General features: G+C 44.3%; 1 protein-coding gene across 1 annotated transcript in view; it reads right to left on the reverse strand.

Moving 5' to 3' along the window:
* Nucleotides 1-24,641, reverse strand: part of PPTC7 (protein phosphatase targeting COQ7) — a 136,071-nt gene that overhangs the window by 65,612 nt on the left and 45,818 nt on the right. Inside the window, exon 2 of the mRNA XM_085636042.1 lies at nt 20,429-20,608. Within this exon, the coding sequence (XP_085492168.1) occupies nt 20,429-20,608 (180 nt within the window). The remainder of the gene's footprint in view (nt 1-20,428; nt 20,609-24,641) is intronic.

The raw sequence follows: 24,641 nt of genomic DNA on the forward strand, positions 1-24,641 counted from the left end.
CTGGACACGGTCTGCTGCAATCCCTTTCAGGCTGCAAATAAAACGAACATCCAGCTGGTGTAACCTTTGCATCCGTCTTCATTTCAGCCTGTGGCATACCACGAGACCTACAGTGAACAGGTGAATTGGATGTTAAGCACATACTTGCGTATCTAATATCACTAAAAAAATGCACACGGGGGAATAAGAAACAGAACGGACTCACATAAAAAAAAAGTATGACATTAACACGTTTAGAATATTACACGCTGTTGTGAACAGTGACACAGAACGAACGCTTGTGCTGACACTTCAAGAGGAGTATGCTGCCCACTCCTTTACATCACTACAGCACACACTAAGATATGTCTTTTCACAACCGTTCAGTGATTATGGCTAGCAAAATCTAGCGCCTGAATGTGGAAACCTACGTCCCCCGTTACGCCACAACTCCTGAATCGCCTATTCTGCTAAGTACGAAGTTTCCACATAAAACTCGGCGACCAACATTTGGAATTCCATCCAACACTAAAAGCATGCATTTCTATACCAATATCATGTATGGTATGTATCTGTTATGCAACAGTATGTATTTGTTAAGCATTTTCGGTTTATGTACATTAATGAATAAGCACACTTTACATTTAACCGATGCAATATACAAATGCTGTTGCAGTATGACCCAGCAAATTGATGGACAACCCTAATTAAAAAACAGTTTACAGCAGAATAATGGTCATGCCACCTCAGAGCAAGTAGATTTATTGAACTTCTCTTCAAACACCAACTACTTACCCGCTCAACGAAATAGTCTTCCACAAACTCCGATTTAATTCTCAAAAGCTTGGACCCAAATGGAGAGATTGATATAATCGCTCTCCCATCGGTTGAAAAGACCAGTCTGTTCACAACAGAGGTACATTGAGCTTTTGCAAGTCAAGCACTCCGAGCATGTGACGTTCTGCCACCACAAAACTGCTGCTCAGCCGCCGATGAACTTCAGTTTTTGAAAACGTCCAAGTTTTCAATATCAACTGTAGTTTGACTAACCCCAGTAAGTAGGTGGGTCATGTCAGAGAATCCAAAACAGAAGTGCATGGTAGAAAGACTATACTACAAATAATGTAGTCCCTAGTGGCCTTAAAACAAAGAATTGCTAAAAGAGGTTAGGGAGGTGCGTACAGAAGCGCAAAGGAACTTTTCTTTCAACTTACAAGGTTATGACAGAGCCTATACTGTACAGCAGCCCAAGAAGACTAAGTATGGTCTTCCTTGGACTGCTTGCTCTGACATTTTCATCTGCACGGTTCGGCTAAGATAAGGCCATGATATGAACTAACTTTAAAAGCCATGCAAAAGATGAAGATATTTTTACAACGAAATAAAATAGCCCCGGGCACAAGGCAATATGTTTTAACTGAAGACAATAGCAACCCCTATAGAAAGCCCTATCTACCAATGAAAATGTGAACTCTGAGCAAGTAGTTTGTTTCAAGCTCCATGTGGACTGCCACAGAGTCAGGAATATACAGAATGGTGTGGAGTTCGAGATGATATAAAGTACCAATTTTAAACGGCTCAGTGTGAAACTCAACAATTTTGCAAACAATAACTGAGAAAAGTATATTTGCGGTTTTATATAGCACAAACTAGTCCCATATGGGTATCAGAGCACTTTACAGTAATTAAACAAACAAGTGTTACACAGAAAGACTATATGATATAAAGTGTATATAGGAAAGGGTGAAAATCACATCTCCAGGGGCTGTACAGTAGATACATGAAAATATGATGGCAAGACAAAATGGTATATGTACAGATCAAGGAAAGAGTACAGTGGGTAAGGGTATAGGGATTGTCCACCACAAGAGGATTAAGTAGGAGTGAGTGGGCAAGATATAGGAAGAAGGGGCATCTTTAGCAAGAGAATGGTGGAATTACATAGAAAGTTAACATCTGAAATGCATTAATTGCATTTTAAGTTGATTCTTCATCTATTGCAGTATTTACATAGCACTTAATACCCCCTATGTAGGTGGGGCGTTGAAGCACTTGCTACATGAGTTGCAACATACACTGTGCAGGGTGGGCTGGTTGGGAGGACGTAGATATCTTTGTTTTGATCCTATCTGGAAACTGTTTCAAGGGTGACCACTGAGGTGCAGTTATCATGTTAAGGGACTCGGTGCCAAGCAATATATTGAAAGATAAAATGTGAGACTTAGGCATGCAATTTTATACTTTTTTTGCATGCTGGTTGGTTTTAACAACTCTGCATGTCCCTTTATGGTTTTCATAGGATATAGTCAGTGTTGCCGGTTACTGCACTGGGTTGTCCAAGCTGAGAAAACGCGAGTGTCTTTGTGGGATGTAAGGATTTGAGACCTCCAGTGGTTGACTATAATAAAGTATTTTAAATTGTCCAGTAATGTGCGACATATATCTCTTCAGTTATTCCATGCCTGTTGATTTGACAAAGTCGGTTTTTATTTGGCTGCACAGTGCTAGTGATGAACAACCCTCAGATGCCATATGCGAACTTAAGGTGTATAGGTTATAATTTGATGCGGACCGTTGTATACACCTATAAAATGCCAGGGTAAATGATAAATCAGCCCTTCTTGGAGTATCTGCATATCAAAAGCAGTTTGCTGGTTGAGTGTGTTGCAATTAGTGAGTTGTAAGCTGCGTATTATGCTTGAGGGTATTCTGGGCTCTGTTACTGGGATGTGGTTGGTGCAGTTATCTAGGAAAGCGCCATATTTTCGACGGTCTTTGTAAGTGTACATACTCCTGGGTACTTCCGACGGTGGCTGGTAGTGTGTTCCAGAGCTAGACATCTTGTACTTAGAGAGCAAATGCCTCAATCGAATTTCTTATGGTAAGCTGGTATGAGAAGTGGTGCAAACGTGGATCACAGTGTTGTGTTTGTATTGCTTGAATTTAATTTGTAGGTACAGTGGTCCTTTTTCTTGGGAAGCTCTGAACAATGCAGGGTGCTTTGAATATTGTCCTTCAAGCTATAGTCAAATGAAAATAAATCACAAGTGAAGATTTTATTTTTTGATAAACACATTTTTATTGATTTTAATAGGTTGATAAAAACACAAGCAGTCATCAAGACACCATGAAAATCCAGGAGTACATACAAGAGTTTGCGCTACCCAGTTTACAGACACTAATAAATGCAGAACATGGATTTGGACATTCCCCCTTAGACTAAATCACACCCTCCAACCATTTCCCCCAGACCCTACGATATTTCTTGGGACACCCGCGTGCCTCGTACATGATTTTTTCTTACGTGGCACACCAGTCCACCCAGTCCGCCAGCGTCCAACACTCGGGGGTTCAGGGCATTTCCAAGAGGCCGCAATGTCCCTTTTGGCTACCACCATTGCTGTAGTGAAGAATAAGGAATATGCTACTTACCAGTATGCATCTGTTCTTGGCATGTAGAGCTGCAGAGCCACACACTTAGGATAAGATCGCCATCTGGTGTTGGGCTCGGATGATTGCAGGTTGTTGTCTTCGGAAGAAGCCTTTTGGTCACGAGATAGGAGACTCCTCCTCTGGACAATGCGCATGGGCATCCACTCCATCCTCAGATTGTTTTTCGCCATGATGGGAAATGATGGAGTGTATAAGAATAAAGAGAAAGGATGTTCATGTGTAATGTCAAATTAAGACAATGCTGGAACAGATACAGGTCCCGGGGAGGTGGGTGGGCGTGTGTGGCTCTGCAGCTCTACATGACAAGAACAGATGCATACTGGTAAGTAGCATATTCCGTTCGAGGCATATGAGCTGCAGATCACACACTTAGGATAGACTATATAGCAGTGACTCCTCTAGCGGTGGTCACCTGTATCTGTTGCAGCAGTTTGGAATAGAGTTTTTAGGACAGCTTGGCCTACGGAAGCTTGTTGTTTGGATTGCACATCAACACAGTAATGTTTAGACAAGGTGTGTGTGGTAGACCACGTGGCTGCTTTGCAAATATCTTCTAAGGGAATGTTCCCTAAGAATGCCATGGAAGCCCCTATTTTACGCGTGGAGTGCGCTCTAGGGGGAACTGTAAGAGTGCGTTTAGCTTTTTGGTAACATATTTGGATACATTTAACTATCCACCTGGCTATACCCGACTTTGAAATGGGGTTGCCTTTGTGCGGTGGAGAGAAAGCAACAAACAGTTGTTTGGTTTTGCGAAAAGGTTTGGTTCTGTCGATGTAATAAAGCAAGGCTCTTTTAACATCTAAGGTATGAAGGGCTCTCTCAGCTACTGAGTCTGGATTAGGGAAGAAGACTGGCAGCTCGACTGATTGGTTAAGATGGAAAGGGGAAATGACTTTTGGTAGGAATTTTGGGTTTGTCCTAAGAACCACTTTGTTACGATGTAGATGTAGGAATGGTTCTTCAATAGTTAAGGCCTGTATCTCACTTACCCTTCGCAGGGATGTGATTGTGATAAGGAAAGCCACTTTCCATGTAAGGAATTGCAGTTCGCATGTATGCATAGGTTCAAATGGAGGGCCCATGAGCCTTGTTAGAACAATATGTAGATTCCACACTGGAGAAGGTGGTAATCTGGGAGGAATAATTCTTTTGAGACCTTCCATGAAGGCTTTGATGGCTGGTACCTTAAATAGTGACAAGTGTTGTCGATTTAGTAAGTAGGCTGCTAACGCTGCTAGGTGTAGACGTATGGAGGAATACGCTAAATTGCATCTTTGCAAGTGTAGTAAATAGCAAATGTTTTGGATGGAAGCATCCAGTGGACGTATATTATTGTTAGTGCAGTAAATGGCAAATCTTTTCCATTTTGCAGCGTAACATGCCCTAGTAGAATGTCTTCTAGCTTCTTTTATGATATTCATACAGTCAAGACAGTTGGAGCAACACATGCAAAAATAGCGGTAGGCTAGAAATTGTGGGCTTCCCCTTACGCTTTTTTGAATATCTAGTATATAGCGATTGTCCCTAAGAATTCCACAATCAAACGTAAGATCATGTGACTTACGTGGTTCACGGAATAAAAGACGTGAAGATGTCCGCGCGCTCTTGTGGAAGACTCGAGACGAAGCTGGTCGGTAATACACATCACTATGGAGGTGAGGAGAATTGAATAATTGGATGTTAAAATAATGGCAATTGCTTTAATTTAAGCCTCCTTGGTAGTGTGGGGACTGTGCACGTATCAGCTATAAAGTATGGAAGGCCCGTAATATTTAATTATAGACCATTCGCCACCCCAAAAAAGTCGGAAACAAAAGACTTGATCACAATTACATTGACAACCGAAGTAGCACAATAGCGGTGCAAATCTTTGCTTTTAAAATGGGCAATATAATAGCATTACTAGCATTTTTAGCGCGAAATTAGACTGTTGCACATGGGATATGAGACGTACAGGGACCGTTTCTGTTTGATTATTTAAGATATCGCTAGGTGATGTGGGGCCATTATTCTTGGGCCTCGACATAATGTCGACAATAATAATGCCCGAGCTTGGGGATAAAATACTTATATTACCAAGTTTTATTTAGACTAGCCACCGTATTTAGGTCAGATATACACCTATATGTAGCAAGAAATAGTAGATATGAACAATTGCGACTCCTGTGATATATATATATTTTTTCTGCACACAGTCTGTCTTGCTTAGACTAGCATCCGTATTTAAGTTTCTTTGCATAGCAAGGGGTTCAGGAAACAGGCTGAGGTATGAGCTGATATGAAAGTTTGGGACTATATTCTTTATATAGCTACAGTTAGGTTAATAATAAGTTTGAGACATGTTGGCGTTGACAATACAGCATACTATTTGAAGATTTACTTTATTACAGGCACACTAGCCTGGAATAATATTGACATGTGACCCACCACGCCGTGATCTAGGGTGAATATTATAAAGATTACACAAGCTTACAACAGGGAGCGTGTAACAACACCGGATGGATCTGCGCTGTAAAGAGTATAAGCGGCGCTGCAAAACAACATTGGTAGGTGTGCCTAAACTTTCTAGAATCTTTTCCTGAACCTAAGTTTCAAACCAAGTTCAAGAACTAGTAAGTCAATCTAGGATTTCTTGAGGTGTCATTTTATTGGACGATTATGTGCATCCTTCAAACTATAAGAATTGAACAAAATTGCAAGTATAACTGTATGTTAGATGGTCCTATAAAGAACCTTTGTTTTGTGGCCTCAAAAGGCAAATATACAATAGGATGAGCCAAAAGACGTTTGTACTATAGACATGTAACAAGTGTTGGATATCTGACTGGGTATAATGTATTCTTTCATGACTTGTCCCATTTTGTAGTATGGGTGGTACATGTTATTATCTGTCTTTGAGATTAACTTTAGTCCCCTTTTTAACCATTGGACTTACGAAACCATTGAAATCATTGAATTTATTGATATGGTATGACGCATAACTTCTGTCTTAGGGATGATGTGATTAGCACACAATGGATTGTATTATGATAGTTATACAATTCTTTTTTACCTCTGTATTATACATGTATTTTAAATGTTCTTTCAGCCCTGACGAAGTTCTTTGTTCAAGAACGAAACGCGTTGGCTGCTTAAGAATCACGAAACTGTGAAGAAGAATAAAGAGCAAGTTTTGGAAATACTTACTTCACTGGATGGACATTTTGTTTTGGACTTATAAAAGTGGTGCGATTTGCAGTGGGTTAAATATTCATACAGTCTGGTGGGAGATTGAGGTAACCGAACTCTAAGACTTCAGGAGCCAGATCGCCAAGTTCAGTTGCTGTGGATCTGGGTGTCTGATTTCTCCATGGTTCTGGGTTAATAAGGCCGGGGAAAGGCGCAGTTTTTGATGTGGAACTAGCGATAGTTCCAGAAGTGTCGTGAACCATGGTTGACGTGCCCAAGTGGGAGCTACTAGAATCAGTTTTAGAGACTGTTGTTTGAGCTTGCGTACCACAAATGGAATGAGTGGGAGAGGCGGAAAAGCGTACACAAATCTGCCTGACCAGTTCATCCATATTGCATTGCCCTTCGACTGTGGGTGTGTCTGGTTGGCCCCATTTTTGGAAGAATGGGAGTAGGACTTTGGGGTGTAATTCCCATTCGTGGATTTGTTGTGTCTGTCAACTTATGAGATCGGCAATCTGGTTGTGAACCCCTGGAAGGTGTTCCGCTAGCAGGTAGATGTTTTGGGGAATTGCCCATCTCCAAATGTTCTGTGCGAGTTGGGACAGTTGGAGAGAATGTGTCCCCCCCTGTTTTTGTATGTAATACATGGTCGTCATGTTGTCTGTGCGGATGAGGACAGTTTTGTTCCTTAGATGTACTTGAAAAGATTTCAGTGCTAGGAACACCGCTAGAAGTTCTAGGTGATTGATATGGAGCAGTTTTTGTTGAGTGGTCCATTTGCCCTGAGTGGTGTGTTGTAGGAGATGGGCTCCCCACCCTGTGAGAGATGCGTCAGTTGTCAGCACTACTTGTGGAAGAGGCTCTAAGAACGGTCGCCCTTTGGACAGGTTGATGGTGTTCCACCATTTCAGTGAGCGAAGTGAGCGACTGTCCACCAACACCAGATCGGTAAGTTGTCCGTGAGCCTGGTTCCACTGTTGTGCTAGACATTCTTGCAAGGGGCGCATTTGCAGTCGTGCGTGAGGCACAATGGAGATGCAGGACGCCATCATGCCCAACAGTTGCATAAACACTCTTGCTGGAAGAGAGTGTTGAGTTTGAAATTTTAAGATGAGGTTTTGTATATTGGCTATCCTGGCTGTGCTGGGATAAGCTATGGCCGTGGAAGTATTTATGGTGGCTCCCAGATATTGATGTATGTGGGAGGGTTGCAGTTGAGATTTGGGATAGTTGATGGTAAATCCCAAGTTGTGTAAGGTTTGAATAGTGCGGTGAGTGTGGAGAACGCATTTGTCGAAAGTACTGGCTTTTATGAGCCAATCGTCGAGATACGGGAAGACAAGGATTTTTTGTCTCCTGAGGTGCGCTGCCACTACTGCTAGGCATTTGGTGAATACCCTGGGTGCAGTTGTTACTCCGAATGGGAGGACCGTAAACTGATAGTGCTGTCCGGCTGTCCGTCTACCACAAATCTTAGGTACTTCCTGTGAGCAGGATGCATGGGAATGTGAAAGTATGCGTCCTTGAGGTCCAATGTGGCAAGGAAGTAGTCTTGTTGAAGTAGTGGGAGGACTTGTTGGAGAGTGATCATATGGAAGTGATCTGAGTGTATGTACTGATTTAGTAGTCTGAGGTCGAGTATGGGTCTTAACGTCTCGTCCTTTTTGGGGATTAGGAAGTATAGAGAATATACTCCTGTACCCTGATGTTGGAGTGGAACTGGTTCTATTGCGTGTTTTTGAAGCAAGGACCGAATCTCCTGTTTGAGGAGCTTAAGATGGTGTGGTGACATTGGACGGTGTTTGGGTGGTATGTGTGTGGGGGTGGGGGGGGGTGTTTGTGAGTTCGAGGCAGTAACCAAACTGGATAATTTGTCTTACCCACTTGTCTGTTGTAATGGAATTCCAGACAGGTAGGAACTGTTGGAGTCTTCCCCCGACCGGAGTGGAATGGTCTGGGGGGAGTGGAGGCAAGTCACTGTTTAGTGGCTGGAGAGGTGCGGGTGTTGGTTTTGCCCCGACCTCTGCCCTTGGTGTTGTTTCCCCTATATCCTCCTCTAAAATATCCTCTGTTAGGGGATGTTTGCGCAGAGGTTTTGAAAGTGGAAGAGGTGTCTGTCCCCACATTTTTGGAGGCTCCCCTATAGAAGGAGCGTCAAAAGGAGCCTCGTGGTTGTGGAGACTGTAATGCTCCCATTGATTTAGCAGTCTCGTTATCTTTTTTCATCTTCTCAAGTGCAGTATCTACTGCGGGCCCAAATAGTTGCTCTTGGTTGAATGGTTGACCAAGTATTGTTGTTTGTACTACCAGCTTAAAGCCTGAAATACGTAGCCATGCATGGCGTCTAAGTAGAATGCTTGTATTGACCGCCCTAGAAGCAGCGTCCGCGGCGTCTAGCGCACATTTGATTGATGCGTTAGATATGAGTTTCCCCTCTTGGATGAGGTCATTGGCCTGGGATTTGTACTGATCTGGTAGGTGTTGTAAAAGATCTTCTAGCTGATCATAATGAGCCCTATCATATCGGGCTAATAGGGCTTGTGTGTTTGCAATACGCCAATGGTTAGCAGCTTGTGCAATACGCCAATGGTTAGCAGCTTGTGCTGCAACTCTTTTGCCCGAGGCCTCTAATAGCTTTAATAGCTTGGACTCTGTCTGGGGGCCGTGTGTCTCCTGTTTGGGAGTTAGACCGCTTTCTTGCGTTTGAAACTACTAAAGAGTCTAGAGGGAGCTGTGCTTTAATGTAAGCGGGATCTTGTGGGGCAGGTCTATATTTTTTTTCAATTCGGGGGTTAAGAACCCTAGCTCTGACAGGGTCTTTAAAAACCTCTGTGGCGTGTTTTATGACTCACTTAATCATGGGCAAGATTTGAACTGATTTTTGAGACTGTTCGAATGTGTCTAGAAGAAAGTCTTCTTCGGGTGTATCTGAATGCATGGTGACGCCATGGAAAAGTGCTGCCCTGTTTATCAGCTGGCCAAACCCTAGGTGGTCATCTGGAGGGGAGGGTTTGGAGGGGTATGTAGTGGGATCAGGAATATCAGGTAACGGGTAAGCCCAGTCATCTAAGGGTGCCGCATCCGGGAGTGTGAAAGGATCATTAGGATCATTAAGATCATCCGGATCACCCCCTCCCCCTAAGCCATCATCATCCTGTGGAGGTGGTGTATGTGAAGGAGATGGTAGAGGAGAATGAGGTGGGGGCAGGGGGGGTGGGGTGAGAGGTGATATAGGAGAGGAAGGACGAATGGGTGAGGTGGCGGAGTCCTTCTTTATGGGAGCTGGAGAAGGTGTTGTGTCCAGCTTCCTTTTCTGGTATGGCACAGCGGTGACATGTCCAGTTTTTGGATTGATATATTTTAGGTCTCGGCTAGCGATGGCTGCGCTTGCGCAGTCTCGCTCGCGAGAGATAATGACTTGGGAGAAGAGGGGCTTGAACCCGCCCCTCTTCTCACCTGTTCTCCATTGGCTGGCCTAGTAAATGCTGGCCAGCCATTGGAGAAGAGGTCCCGTCACTCCAATAATGCCCCGTCCTTTTCGGATCGGGGGGCGTGTTTTTTGCGAAAAGTCTCAGGGAGGAGACAACAGCAAAACACGCCCCCGAATCCGAAAAGGACACTGCGTTTCTCCGAGGCATTTTTGCTCTGCCTCGGAGAAAGGCGGTGGTGTCTTCGGCTTGTTTGTGCTCGGTGTGGTTGTCCCAAACTCCAGTGAACCGTGGGCGTGCATAGTTGTAAAACCGCCGAGCAGTGATACTTTCAGAAGGTGATTATTTTTACGAGAATTCCACACCTTTCCAAAAACACCCACGTCCGGTGAAGCCTGCCCCCATCTCCTTACCGGGGTCATCGGCGTTGTTTCCCTGCTTACATCTCCCAGCTCCTGCTCCTTTGAGGTGAAATCCCGCTCTGGGTTTTCATTGGTGTATTTCTTGGGGGTATTCGAGAAATTTTCCTTTTATATCTGGAATGCCGTTGAATATCCCCGATACGTCAAAGCTCCTGGACGGGAATCCAGACCATGCTGCAGCGCGGCGACTCCTCCTGAGCCGTGCCACTGCTGCTGGCCCACACACCTCCCAGCGTCCTTGCAGTGGCTCTCCACCACCACCACGAAACATTGGGACCAACACGGGAAGGGAAGCACAAAGCCGCCGAAACCACCGAAGAACTGCCGTAAACAAAGAAATTCACGGTCCCTCAAACTCCTTGCTCTTTCGCTCCAGGAAATCCTCTGCGGTAAGCACAAAACTGTTGCTCCTAACTGTGCACGTCCACCATCCAGGCGGGAGAGCTCGCGACCGTTACATATCAAGCCATGCGATAAAATTATCGCCGCTTTAGCGGCAGAAAACTGCCGCTAAAACGGCGATAATGGCCTTGATAATATGCTCTATGCAATTTCAATTGAAGCCCATGTTAAATGTGAAGGACGTAACTTGGGCTTCAATTAGAATTCCATAGAGCATATTATCGAGCCCATTATCGCCGTTTTAGCGGCAGTTTTCTGCCGCTAAAGCGGCGATAATTTTATCACATGGCTTGATAATATGCCCCAAAGTTGGAAGAACCCGATACTGAAGGCAAGCACTGCTTTAACACAGACCTCGGGCGGTATTAAAATTCAGAGGCAAGGCAAGGGCACAAAGCATTAGCACCAGGCCGAGCTTTGATGGTATGGAAACTTACCCCCATTGCAAGTAGTCGGAAATAACTTCGAACGACTGTGGGGCCTGTCACTCCCCAACGAACGCTCAATGCAGAGCTCGAACTTATGTGAAGTGCTAAAATACCAGTCTTAAAACAAGTGTTGTACTGGAAGATGTTGATAGTTCCGGCGGCTTTAGCCGGAGGGGGTTGGCTAGCCCACGTAAAAAGTATACTGAATGGGTTACAACTGGGGTTCTTATGGACTGACCCATGCAGGGTAGGACGCGATACCAGAGACTTCGTAAATGAGCGTTATTATGTGCTAAAGTAGGAGATAACGCTTTCTAAAATAAAATCAGGCAGCTTACTAGAGGACCTCTTCAAAGGCAAACGGTGCCCTGGTATCAAGTTGCAGCTGAGCCCAATGGGTGTTGCGCGCCTGGTGTGGATAAACACAGGTTGGGAAACGCGGAAAAAATAAACAGAAGGCACCAAACTAAAGTTATCTACACAAAGATAGGAGAAATCCGGACTCGTTTGAAATTAGTTTTCCTACACTTCGTCCATGAAATAGTGCGTACGGGGTCAGGTTTCGGATAGGGGCCCGGAGGGCCAGACTGGGGACGAAAACCAGCCACACTCCCTTCGCGTTTACTCCTCTCTTTTCTCCCACTCTGAACGCGTTTTTTCTATCCTCTCCTAAATCCTTCCAATCAGTGTCTGCTTCAATTTATGTTTCGGGGCTGGATGAAGAGAGGCCCCAGGAGCGGCCCTAGGATTTTAAAACCGGCCCCCCGGCACACTGGGAAATGCCCGGTTGAATAAAGGGACCCGCCTTCCCTTAAAATATCGACTCTTGTTTTTTCACCATCTTTGAATGCACTCTCGCACATTGGTTCTGGTTCACTTACTTATTGTTCAATTTGTGTCGGAGGACTCCCCTGCCATTCTTTCACATGCAACGCAGAGTAGCACATCCGGTAAAGATTTTTTGTTTGGCTTGGCCTTCTGGGGCGCGCAGTCCTATTTGTATCAATGTCCAATCTGGACTTCAAGTCCCAGAATGCAAAGAACCATTACCAAGATGAGCTACTCACGCCTGGACTATGTAGTTAACTGCTGCTATGAATTCACCATGCTATTCATTTATTCCACACCAGTAATTGGCAACAGGACTGTAAACCTGTTTGGGTGCAGGCTTCGGGCACCTTAAGTCTGGTCTATTACTCCTGAAAAGTAAACTCTAGTAATTTAGGAATCTTGCAATGAAATTTAGCGATCAGACTGAAAAACACGAAACTGTTTTTTCACACAGCATACGATCCTGGCATTGCTCATGACATTATTTTTGTTTATGTTTTTAAAACATTTAAAGAAACGGCATTGTTATTTAAAATGTCAATAGCTTAATCACTCTCAAATGCGAGACCTATTGCATTTGCACCCACACACAGATTAAGCTATTGACATTGTAAATAACAATGCCGTTTCTAGGTTTTAAAAACAAAAACAAACAAAAATAATGTCATGAGCAATACCAATAGCTCTAACTTTACCAATGCCGAGACCATTGCATTGTAAATGCTTGTTTGCGTGGGATCAGGGCGAAAAAGTTCTTCATTCTCCGAAAGTGGCTTTGGTGCCAATTTTTTCCGTTCCCATATATGTTTTGGATGATCAGTAGAGTCTTTTTGGACTTTAGACAGTTGTTTCGGTACCGATGATGGTTTCGGTGCCGACGGGGATTTCGGTGCCGAAGAACGTTTCGGTGCCGGTGGAGATAACAGTCTCGATGGTTTCGGAGCCTGCTTCGGTGCCGAGAGGTTTTGAGTCTTCGGTGCCGAAGGTATTGTGGGCACTATAACATGTGGTTTGCTCAAGCCCGAGCCACCTGTAGGCTTCTATTTCTTCGGATCCGAGCCAGAGGTTTCTGAAGACGATTTTCGGTCGCGACTGGGGCCAGCTGGCGGAGTCTTGACCAATGCCTTTTTTGGGGAGGTTGGGGTAGGGGCACTGGTACTCACTCATTGCCCTGGAGTGATGAGGTCATCGGAATCGTCCGCTTCGGATATGATTTGGAGGTCTTCGGAATCTTCTTCCGGGACGTCCTGGGCAAAGATGTCCTCTGGTTCTGGAGCTGGTCTGGCCATGATATGGCGCCGAGCTCTTCGGTCCCGGATGGTTTTCTTGGATCGGAATGCGGCGCAGGCTGGACAGCTGGATTAGTTATGTTCCGGCGAGAGGCACAGGTTGCAGACCTCGTGGTGGTCACTGTGGGGGAACTTTGCTCCACCTTGGGGGCATTTTTTAAAAGGTGTCCTTTCCATGAGCCGTGTCCGGAACCGGTCCAATTGAATTTCGACGTTAAGTTGTAGAGGTTTTTCGCTTCGAAAGCTGGATTTTCAGAAGTTTTCAGCCGGAGTTGAAAAGTTCATCCGAACCCAATAGCGGAAAAAAACAATCTGAGGATGGAGTGGATGCCCATGCGCACCATTGTGCAGAGGAGGAGTCACCTATCTCGGGACCAAAAGGCTTCTTCCGAAGACAACAACAACCTGCAATCTTCCGAGCCCAACACCAGATGGCGATCTTATCCTAAGTGTGTGATCTGCAGCTCATATGCCTCGAACCTTCTCGTTCAGAGACCCATCCAACCCGTCAGTGATGCCCAGGATCGTGTGTTTTGGATTATGGGGGACCACCCACCCAAAGACCTCTGAGTTCTTCCTCGATTTCCCCCCCAGAACCGCGTCAAGCGGGGGCATGCCCATACCATGTGGAGGAAATCAGCTGGGTCGTAACCACACCTAGTACAGGCGGAGGTCGGGCTAAATCCCGCTCGGTGAAGGTGCACTGCGGTGAGGTAGGCTGCATGCAGGTAGTAGAGCTGTACCGTACGTAGCGGAGGCGGTGGCCATCCTAGGGGCCATAAGGGCTTCGCGCCAATACTCTTCCTCCAGGCTACCCACCCAATCCTCCCACTGAGCTCGCAGTCGGTCTAGGGAAGTAGGGGTATTATTAATCCGTGTGCAGTAAATGCAGGAGATGCCACCCATCCCCAGGTCCCCAAACCTAATCTGAGCCTCAGGCGGGCTATGATCAGGAAGCCGTGTTCCTGTTGTGAGGTGCGTGTGGAGGGCATGTCGCAGTTGCAGGTACCTATAGAATTGCGATTGATGCAGGGAGTGTATTTTGGAGGTCTCTGAAGGAACGCATGTGATTCCCCACCCATACATCGCCTAATTGTGTGATACCTATAAGGTCCCAAACCCGGAAACCCTACAGCCCGTTAACCTCTGATCCAGGTCCCCTGCCACAAGGGTGTACATTGGGTCAGTATATGTGTCCACTTAGAGTGCCGCAGTGCGGCCCGCCACGCCAGTAACGCAGAGCGCGTCACCTCTGGTAGGCGGGATGAGATAGGGGCCCCGTACAGCATAGACAGCCTTGGTTAGGCCCAATTCAAGCCTGTAAGCTGGGTCAGACCATCCCCCGTTGAACCAGTCATGTATAGAGAGTAATCGCGTGGCAAGGTAATGCAGACATAGGCGAGTCATCCCCAGACCCCCATCAAATGAGGGGGATCCTACAGACATTCAGCGCCAGTCTGGTCCCATCTTTCCCCCAAAGGAACTTATTGGCTATGCTATCCAATTTGCGGAACCAGGTCCTGGGGAAGCACAGGGGGGTATTTTGAAGAACGTAGATGAATCGGGGGAGAGTACCATCATTGTAAAGAGGGCGACTTTCCCCATGGGGTTCAGGGGCAATGTTTGCCACTTCTGGAGGTCTGCCTTGGCCAGTCTCACCAGGGGAGTGCCATTGAGGACCCAGCTAAGCTCAGGGAGTAGGGTCGTCCATATCCCCAGATATTTGAAAGATTGACGGCGAAGTGGTATAGTGGATTGCTAATCGAAGCATTCACGGGACAGGTGGAGGGGAACTAGAACCGATCTGTCAGGGTTCAACCGGAGACCAGAGGCCCGTTCAAAGGAATGTAGGATGCGGAGACAATGAGGGCCTGACCGGGTGGGTACTGCTAAATAGATGAGAACATCGTCCGCGTAAAGGGCAATTTTGTCTGTTTCAGTGCTGGGCCATTCCTATCCCAGCACGTGCTCGCATGACCATATTAGGAATGCCAGGGCTCCATCACCAAAGCAAAGAGCAGAGGAGGGGGGGGGGGGGGGGGAGAGAAAGGACAACTCTGCCTCGTTCCCCTGCAAACCGAGAAGGGCTCCGATAGAACCCCTTTCACCAGGACAAGCCAGAGGATGGGCGTAGAGAACCCTGACCATGGCACGAAAATGGAGACAGAGTCCCATTTCATCGAGGACATCCTCTAGAAACCCCCAGTCCACCGAATCAAAGGCCTCCTCGAAGTCTACAAGAAGAATTGCAAGGTATGGGGTGAGAAGGTGGCGGTGGGCCAAGGCTGATTGCAATCTACGGAGGCAGTGCCAGGTACCACGTGAGGGCATGAACCAGCGCAGACAAGTGGGGTTTGAGCCGTTGGGCGAGAACCGTGGCGAACAGTTTAACTTCGGTATTGATGAGGGAGATCGGGCGGTAATCCGCACATCGTGGTGAGGGCGGCTTAGACTTAGGAAGAACCACAATGGTGACCATGTCAGTCTCCTGGGGGAAGGAGCCTTTTTCAACAGCTTCCCGAAACAGTTCTGCAAGATGGGGGGTGAGAATATCCCGGTAGTGAGCATAGTATTCTTGAGGGAGGCCGTCTGGGCCTGGTGTCTTGCCGGAGGAGATAAGGGTGATCGCTTCCCCAATTTCTTCGTGGGTGATGGGGCGGTCCAGATCATCTTGAGTAACGGGGTCCAGGCGAGGAAGGTGGCCGTTCCCGATCTCCAGCAGACCCGCAAGAGAGTTTGAGTTCTAGCCTCGTATAGCTGGCGGTAGTAGGAGGCAAAGGCATGGGCCATCTCTGCTGGGGAGCGGCCCTCCGAACCATCTTGCGCCACGATTTCAGGGATTATGCGGTTTGCCCTAGGGTATGTGGCTAAGCGGTGAATGAGTGAGCCATTTTTGTCGCCCTCAACCATATACCCTGGCCACGGATGAGCGCTAGAGGAGTTTGGCCGCCTCCATCGACAACTGTTTGATCTCAGAGCGGAGATGGGTAAGAAGTCACGCTTCGGAAGCATCAGGGGATCGGGCGGAGGCACGCTCAAGGTGCAGGGCTTGTGCCTCCCGTGAGGTAATTTGTTCCAGTTGAGCCTGCCGCTTGAGCTTGAGCTGGCCCTTGGCGATCCCCCTAATCGTGGCCTTGCCAGCCTCCCACAGGGTGCCCCGAGATGAGAAGGATCAGTCACTGGACAGAAAGTATTGTCGGAGTTCCCGTCCCACCACCTTCTGGAACTCCCGGTCCTGAAGGAACCAAGCATTTAACCTCCATGTCTGCCGCATAGATCCCAGAGTGTAACCAGAGTGCCAAATCCTATCGTAGCGTGTTAAAAAGGGGCAGTGATTTCCCAACAATTGCGTCTCCTGTAACAGTAGGATGTCTACCCCAAGGCGTTGTGCATAACGTAATACAGCCATGCGCTTAAAACGGTCCAGGAGGCCATTAACATTCCAGGACATGATAAACAAGGATGTGTCTAGCAGAGGTGTATCAGGCATAATGGCAGAGTGTGGCAGTAAAGTCCCAAAGGGAGACCCGGCACCAAATTGGGACGCCGGAAGGCCTGGGTAGGTGTCCAGAAGGATGTCCATGCATCCCATCGGGTGCTGATTGGGGTGCCATGTGAATGCTGGTGCGACAAAACTGAAGAACAAATGAAACAAACTAAAAGGAGAACTCGGGACAACGGTTCCCCTCAACCCCCCAACCCAACCTCCACCCTACACTTCAGGAACGGAAGCATCTGTCGCCCTAACAGTAAACTAAAGACCAAACTAGAACACTTGGGAATGGGAAAGCGTGGAGGACCCCTCCTCATGACAGGATGCACATAGTCAAGTCCGTCGGGAAGAAAAAGAATAATAAGTGAAGATTTTTTATCTGATTAAACATAATAGATCAGGTGCCATTTAAAATTGTTATCTTGAGTTTTACATGTCCTGGTAGTGGAAAACTTCCAAATTCATTTTTCACTACTGTGAGGCCTACCCCTCTCATAGGATAACATCAGGATGCCTTATTACATTTAATAAGCTGTAATTCCTAATTGACAGGAGATCGATCTGTCATGTTTACTACCTTTGGAATTTTAATGATAAATCTTCTTAAATGGCCAAGTCAGATTTATTGTTACAATTTTGAAAATGACACTTTTAGAAAGTTGGCATTTTCATCCTCTTAACCCTGTGTGTCTGCAGCCCGTCTAGGACTGCATGTCTGGGTTAGGTGAAAGCTGGGCCTTGTGTATTTTGTCTAGACAGCCACACACAATGGAAGCTTAGGTGTGACTTGATAGGCCATCATGGGAGGGAGGAGATGGGCACAGCCTCACACTCACACCTAAATCGTCGGTGTTCTGTTCCCACACAAAGGACTGCACACACCCCCCCCGTAGTGACCTGCTGCCCTCTTGACTTGAGAGCACCTGGGCCTGAAACCCATCTTGAATCCACAAACTTGGCAAAAGGCTAGTTTGTTGGCCTGATCTGAGCCTCAGGGACATAACACCCTCATTCCAGCTCTTGGACCGGTCTTTAACGAGTTTAGCCATGAAAGGCAGATTTGAATCTAGATGGAGGTGATTTCACCTGCTTAAGACAGTGTGGACCAGCTCCTTGTACCCCTTACCACCCTTTTATTGGGGCAGGGGGTATTGGGGGGTTGTAGACAGATTTCTTTGAAGAATCTGCCGTCTGGAAGGCTAAGATTGGAGACTGTCACTGAAACATCAAAAGTGAGTTACCCCGAAATCGGTCCCAGGATGCTTGCTTCCGGTCCAGGGAAGACCTTGCTTGGCAGTTCGGGCTGGACTGTTCCCATGAGGCAAGACTGATTTGCATATAGCAGTGTCTGAACTGGGGTGGCGAAGTGGGCTAAAGAATGATTATGGATTCAACCCAGATCTGTGACTGGGGGGGGGGGGGGGGGGGGGGGGGGAGTGTTTGAAAAGTTTCAGCACCCCGTCCATCTCCTTGTGTTTGCTTAATTCTCTGAACGTCTGCTTTCTTATTCTAGAATTAACAGTTGTGACACAGGGGTTTGGACAGTTGAATCCAGTGAACTTTCAATCACTTAATTTTTCAAAATAATCTTTGGAGTTGTGGTATCATTAAGTGTGCCTTTGGGTAAGTGAGATTTTTAACAAAGATAAACAGTTTTCTCTGACAATTTTTCAAGGCTTCAGTTTCAGATCCAAGTAAACTTGGCTTTCACTTTCATGATGTGTTTTGTATTCTTGGTATATAATGTGAAGAGTTAACAGATTACGTTGAGAGATTTTTGTGCAATGCATATTCTGATTGCCTGAGGGATTTCTTTTCTATGCCGTGACCTCCTAGAATCAAGTTCATGTATTTTTTTGTATCAAGGAAATCATTTAGTCTGGCAACTGAAGCAAGCTGAGTGCAGTCTGGAAGGTGAAACATCGAGGTTGTGATCAACCATGATCAAAACAAGAATATCTTGTTTTCTTGGGTCTGTACAGTTAGCCATGTTGTAATTACTACCAATTTTGACAAGTATGTAAAATCACAGGCAAATCATGCTTTACCTAGAATCAAAGTTTGGTTTGAGGGGGAAACTCAACTCTTTGGATTCCATGGAGGACTATTTTAACCACTAGAGCATAATCAACCAAAATCCCAAAAAGGTAAAGATGTCAGATAAGAAATTGAAAACTTAAAAAGGGGAAAGACGGCTCATAAAATTCTTCTTGGGTAAAAAGGACGCAAATGCTGAGCCAGACTGAGGTCAGCTGCAATTGAGTGAATAGTAGTTACAATAGATTTATTTATTCACATAGGGGATATAATTCAACAGCATGTTTTAAAATGCAGACCTCCAATGGCAGCTGTTTTGTCAGATTACTATCTCTGCACAGACAGACTTTCTCCATAAGTTAATGCACAAAAGCAGTAATCCATCTCGGGGACAAGAAGGTTCTACTTTCTCTCATTAAATAGGGATTTACAACTGAGTGCTGCAGCAAAAAAACTAATTGGAGCTTTTGAAGTTAATCTCATTTGTGTGACTTGATCCAGTGGCACCTGGCAGTGAAAATCTGGTCAAAAGTGCTAACCGTTGAGTGACGAATATTTTACTATATAAAAAGAGGAGTACGCTTTAAGATATGATGTAAACATACAAGTGGATAATGTTTGGTTTGAAAACGTAATAAAATATATTAAAAAAAAAAAAAAAAAAAAAAAAAAAAAGAAAGTGCTAACCATTGTAGAAGTTTCTGCTTCCAAGAACAAACCACATTTGACAACCACAATCAGGCAAACAGAGAATGGGGGATATTTTAACACACAAAAAGAGGACCAGTATTGCATAAAACCAGAAGAATTAAATGAAACCAAAAACTATAAGAAGGAATTACAGCAGTTATGATTATACAATGCAGTGGAACACTAGTTCTCCTACCGATGCTCAAATTACTAACATTTCAGTAAAGAAACCTTAGAACAATCACCTCAGCAAACCAAGTTACATGCCCTGCCTAAATTATTTTGTGACTGCGACAAGCCAGTAGTGAAGGCAAGAGGCATAGAAGTTTTCATTTCTCCCCACCCCTACTAGTATTCAATAGAATGTTAAATATGTTTTCTGGTCTTTGCTCCCTCCTGACATCACCGATTAGTCTTATGCACCCTTTCCCCTCAGATTACTGAATTAAGGATTTTTCATTAAGACAGTATTTCGACATTTTGTTTATTTTGTATTAAACAGGTTTTGCTACTATTGGTTTGCCACTCAATGCCAATTCTATGTCCTCTTCTGAATATCCTCTTCCCTCGCAGCCAATCAATACACATGCCTTTATTTTACAGCATTTGTTTCCAATTTTTGAAATTGGTTATATCTCTTGAACTTGAAAAATTGTTAATTTAATACACGCTTTTGTGTAATAAGGATCACCGATTTATTGGAGTACTTTTTACACCCACAGAATATACAGTGCAAAGCATTTCAAACACTACATCCAGTGTTGACTTTCTAAAGGCAATACATATCATTCACCACACTTACCAAGCAAAGGGACTTTGTTCTGCAGTAACTCACGGTAACTTGAGGTTAAAATTCCAACAGGGTTGCTTGGTATAAACCGCCCTTCTTTCACTAATCGTTCACACGTTCGCATTAGGGTCCCTGAGAACTGTGAAGGGTCGACACCGTAATCTCGCCATCCTCCCACGCCATCAGCAACACCTAAATCAAAATATTTTACATTTATTTATTTTTAAGTCTAAAGAATGAAAAAGGTAATTTTTAATGAAGTAGCAAACAACAAAAATCCCGTTTGAAACACTTAACAGATCGTACTTTACATTTAAGAAAGCACAAATGAGCAGCTATACAGAGAAGTGATTTGACCCATAAATAAATGATATGTAATATTTATATGTTAGAGAACACCTCAAGATTTCTAGACTTGTTTTTATATCACTATGTCACCAGTCTTGCATTGTACATACAATACACAAATCACTTCTTAAAGAAGATTAAAAACATTCCCTGGTGCAGCGATTACATCATGGTAACGATGGATGTTTGTTCTTTGTATACTTCCATCTCAAATAACTACGGTGCAGAGGCCTGCCATTATCTCTTAAGATCTATACCCCCTGACTTTGACACAGCATATCACAATGCGTCTTATGATACTCTTCTTTCTTACCCATAACGTCTTTTTACATGAAAATATATCTTCAGAAGCAAGGTACAGGGATGGAGGCAGCCTTCGCCCCCACATATGCTAACATCTACATGGGCTGGTGGGAGAAAGAAGTTCCTTGGGCAGAACGTAATGCTCGCCACACCAGTAAAATTGCAATGCGGGTGCGTTTCATTGAGAATCTATTTACTTTGTGGGATGGAGATTAGGCATCCTGGTGGAATTGGTTGAATAGGTTGCCATTTTAAACATCAATCCCTATAACATACAGCTGACTGCCAATTGGAGCACACAGAAAAATGATTTCTTGGATGTGAAATTACAAGTAATGGGAACTCCATACAAATAAAGGTCTTTCGAAAAGAGAGACAGCCTGTAATTTGATTCTACATGGCAATAGTGCCCATCTGCGCTCTCTAAAATGGAGTATACCCTACAGTCAATTACTTGGGGCACGGATGATCTGCTCTACTGACTAGTTGTTTGAAGTTTGGGTTAAATTGATTATTGCACGATTCTCTGAAGGGTATGGCCAATGCAGATTCTCAGGGAAGTGAAGCAAAGGGGTTTGACTTAAAATAGGGATCGGCTACTGAACATTCAGGCCAAAAACACACCCGCTGAAGGGATTACAACTGATCAGAATCAAATGATGCATTTTTTCATAGGATACAACATGGAATATAGCTCTATTCACTCTGATCAATAGGAATTGGTACAATTTGAAGCATGATGAACATCTGAAGGATGTAACTGGTCAATATACCAAGATCACTTATCAGAAGACACCATACTTGCGAGACATACTAACAAGATCCATGTTTTATCAAGAGCCCAATTGGTTGACAAGTAGGAGTTTATGCTTTAGAAAATGTGCCACCTGTAAATTTGTTAACTGCACCAATTAGAAGATCTTTGAGGGCAGGATATGTAAGATCCGGGAATAACCTCCGACAGAGTTTGCAGTCTACGATTTGGAATGCAGTTGTGGTAAACGCTATGTGGGCAGCACTTTAAATAGGCTAAGACTCCGGATTTTGCAGCATATTAGGGCCATCAAGCATCAGGACCGAGCGTACCCCATGGTGAAGCATTTTTGGGAAGTGAACTAAGGCGATTTGGCATCCTTACGATATTTTGGGCAACAGGGAATTTGGAACTTTGCCAATCTGAATTACGGAGGATTATCCTCTTGGGCACTGAAAGACTATGGGGACATAATCTTGATGCGGAGTTGCAGGTCCATTTATGATTAATGACTTTAGCCTAGATTTCTGCTGTTCCGCTGTAGCTGTGTTGAGTTTTCTGTCCCCTTCGAACTGAGAGCTGGTTATTTATTGGATAGGAAATGTTTCTTTATCATGCTATTTTGACATTACGCACATTATAGCACCTGCACTTTACAGGATTTTTAGCAAAAGAGCCGCGTTTACCTTGTTTCAGCAATTGGGATGCACGACTTAAGGGGAGACTATACAGCCACATTTATGTTATATATGAAACTATTGATGAATTCGTTTCTTATGCTTATTTATGAGATTAGAACCCTTTGGTCACTTTCAATTCACATTTAAAAAGGAGGGGATAATTAATTTTTGATGAAGGTATATGGTATCAGTATGATTGAAGTGGGTTATTCACAAATGCATTAGCAATAGAGGATGGGTCAACTGTATGTCTGTTCAGGAGTTTAGTAACGACTGGCCGACTGGCCACAATGTCTCAGAACTGTCATTTGCACTTTATGTTGTTGGTGCAATATTAGTTAGATAGTGGGTGGATAGATTGTTTACATCTGCATTTGCACTTTGTAGTGGATGGGTGAGCTGCTTAATGGCCCCCAGTCAATATTTGCATATGAATTTAGCAATAATTAGCCCTTACTGAGCATTGTCTAGGAAATGGCAATTGCACTTTAAGTGGTTGGTGCAATACTTGGATAGCAGGGGTCAGACTTTGCGCTCTATGCACACACTATGAATTACATCTGATGCACCCACTTTTTATAGGTATAGGATACTGCAAGATTTGCATGTGGACTAGTTTTTATTGGAAAACAGCTGACTAGTTTCATGAGTGATATAATGACAATGTATCTCATTTGGAGGATTGAAGGTGTTTTCGTCTAACAGCACTTGCACTTTATTATGTATTGTGGTTTAGAGCACAATCCCATATAGGCAATTGTATGGGAGTAATTTGATCATTTTGAATTAATATACATATATTGATGTTGCTTTGATCATATGGATTTTACATGTTGCCTAAAGAGGTCTACCACAGTAGATATGATGAAATCAGGTGTGATTTATTTGTTGGAATGGTCATAATCTTGTTAGATATTATTTATATTATAGGCTCCTTGCTCAAAATGGTAAAGTTTTTCTCTCTCATGTCTGATGTAATAGCAGTTAGCCCATGAGGCTGCAACACTATATAATTATATATCCCTACAAATGTTGTGGTACTATTTGACAAGCGTATATATTTGACATTTGGAACTACAATGTGGCTGAACCTATGAGACTGTTATGGGGAAGTTGGTGCACTAGTTGTTGTGTAACAGGAAGTGAGTAATGAGTATGCAATTGTCCCTTTTTCAACACGGTATGATGTGGGTTTAGTAACTGCCCAGTTCACATTGCTGATCTCAAAATAAGATACGGAATTCTTTTACCAGAGAACGGAAAAGACTCAGGATAACTAGTCAAGCCAACGTATTCTTGCTCGTACAAAAACAAAAATCATTTTCTATTTACCGTACCTTAAGAAACGCATGCTTCAAAGACATCAATTGGTAGACTAGGTCATGCAGGCCATGTCAATTAGCTACAGAGAGAGATGTCATCTAAAGCTTTAAATTATAGAAGACCTTGGAAGCTGCATATGGAACTTATTTTTTCAGAGACATTTTCAAAATTCCTGTCACATTCAAAAATGGAGTTCAAGCAAAATGCTGAATGGTCACCAGCTTGCAAGTTTAAGGTTTATATTTAGAAGTTAAAATAGGGTGTCACTATCGCATCTCTTCTACACCGCTAGTCTCACAAAGCACCTCTCTCGTTTTCACAATATCCGAGTCACACAACGTTATGCTGCTCATGTGCAAGACACTTTACACTACTAAAAGTTAACTTAATGCACACATCAAGAGAGAAATGAGAATGGCAGCAAAAGGGAAGAAGAAAGGAAAGAAGATGAAAAGATAAAGGTAATGAGGGAGGAGGGATTACCCAAGTCTCTAGTATCACAGCAGGCACATCAGTGAATTTTCACTAAAGCACTTTACCAGTTAAGTGGGGAGGGGCTGGAGAAAGTGGAAGAGCTAAAAGGGCAAGAGATAAATCAAAACGTGTGTGGGGGGGGGGGGGGGGGTGTATAGTGGTGACTGAAAGCTATTGGAGCACAAGGGTATTAGAAATCATGGTACAGGCTTTGAAAAATACGAAGGAAGATCCTCTGGAAGTCGGAAGACTAGTCTATTCCCCCTCTACAACATTCCAATCAGATTCCTTACAGTGCCTTCTTAACAAACATTTATCCTGGTGCACAGAGCTGAAAATGGAG

Source organism: Triturus cristatus, chromosome 11 (assembly GCF_964204655.1).
Source record: "Triturus cristatus chromosome 11, aTriCri1.1, whole genome shotgun sequence".
Lineage (NCBI taxonomy): Eukaryota > Metazoa > Chordata > Amphibia > Caudata > Salamandridae > Triturus > Triturus cristatus.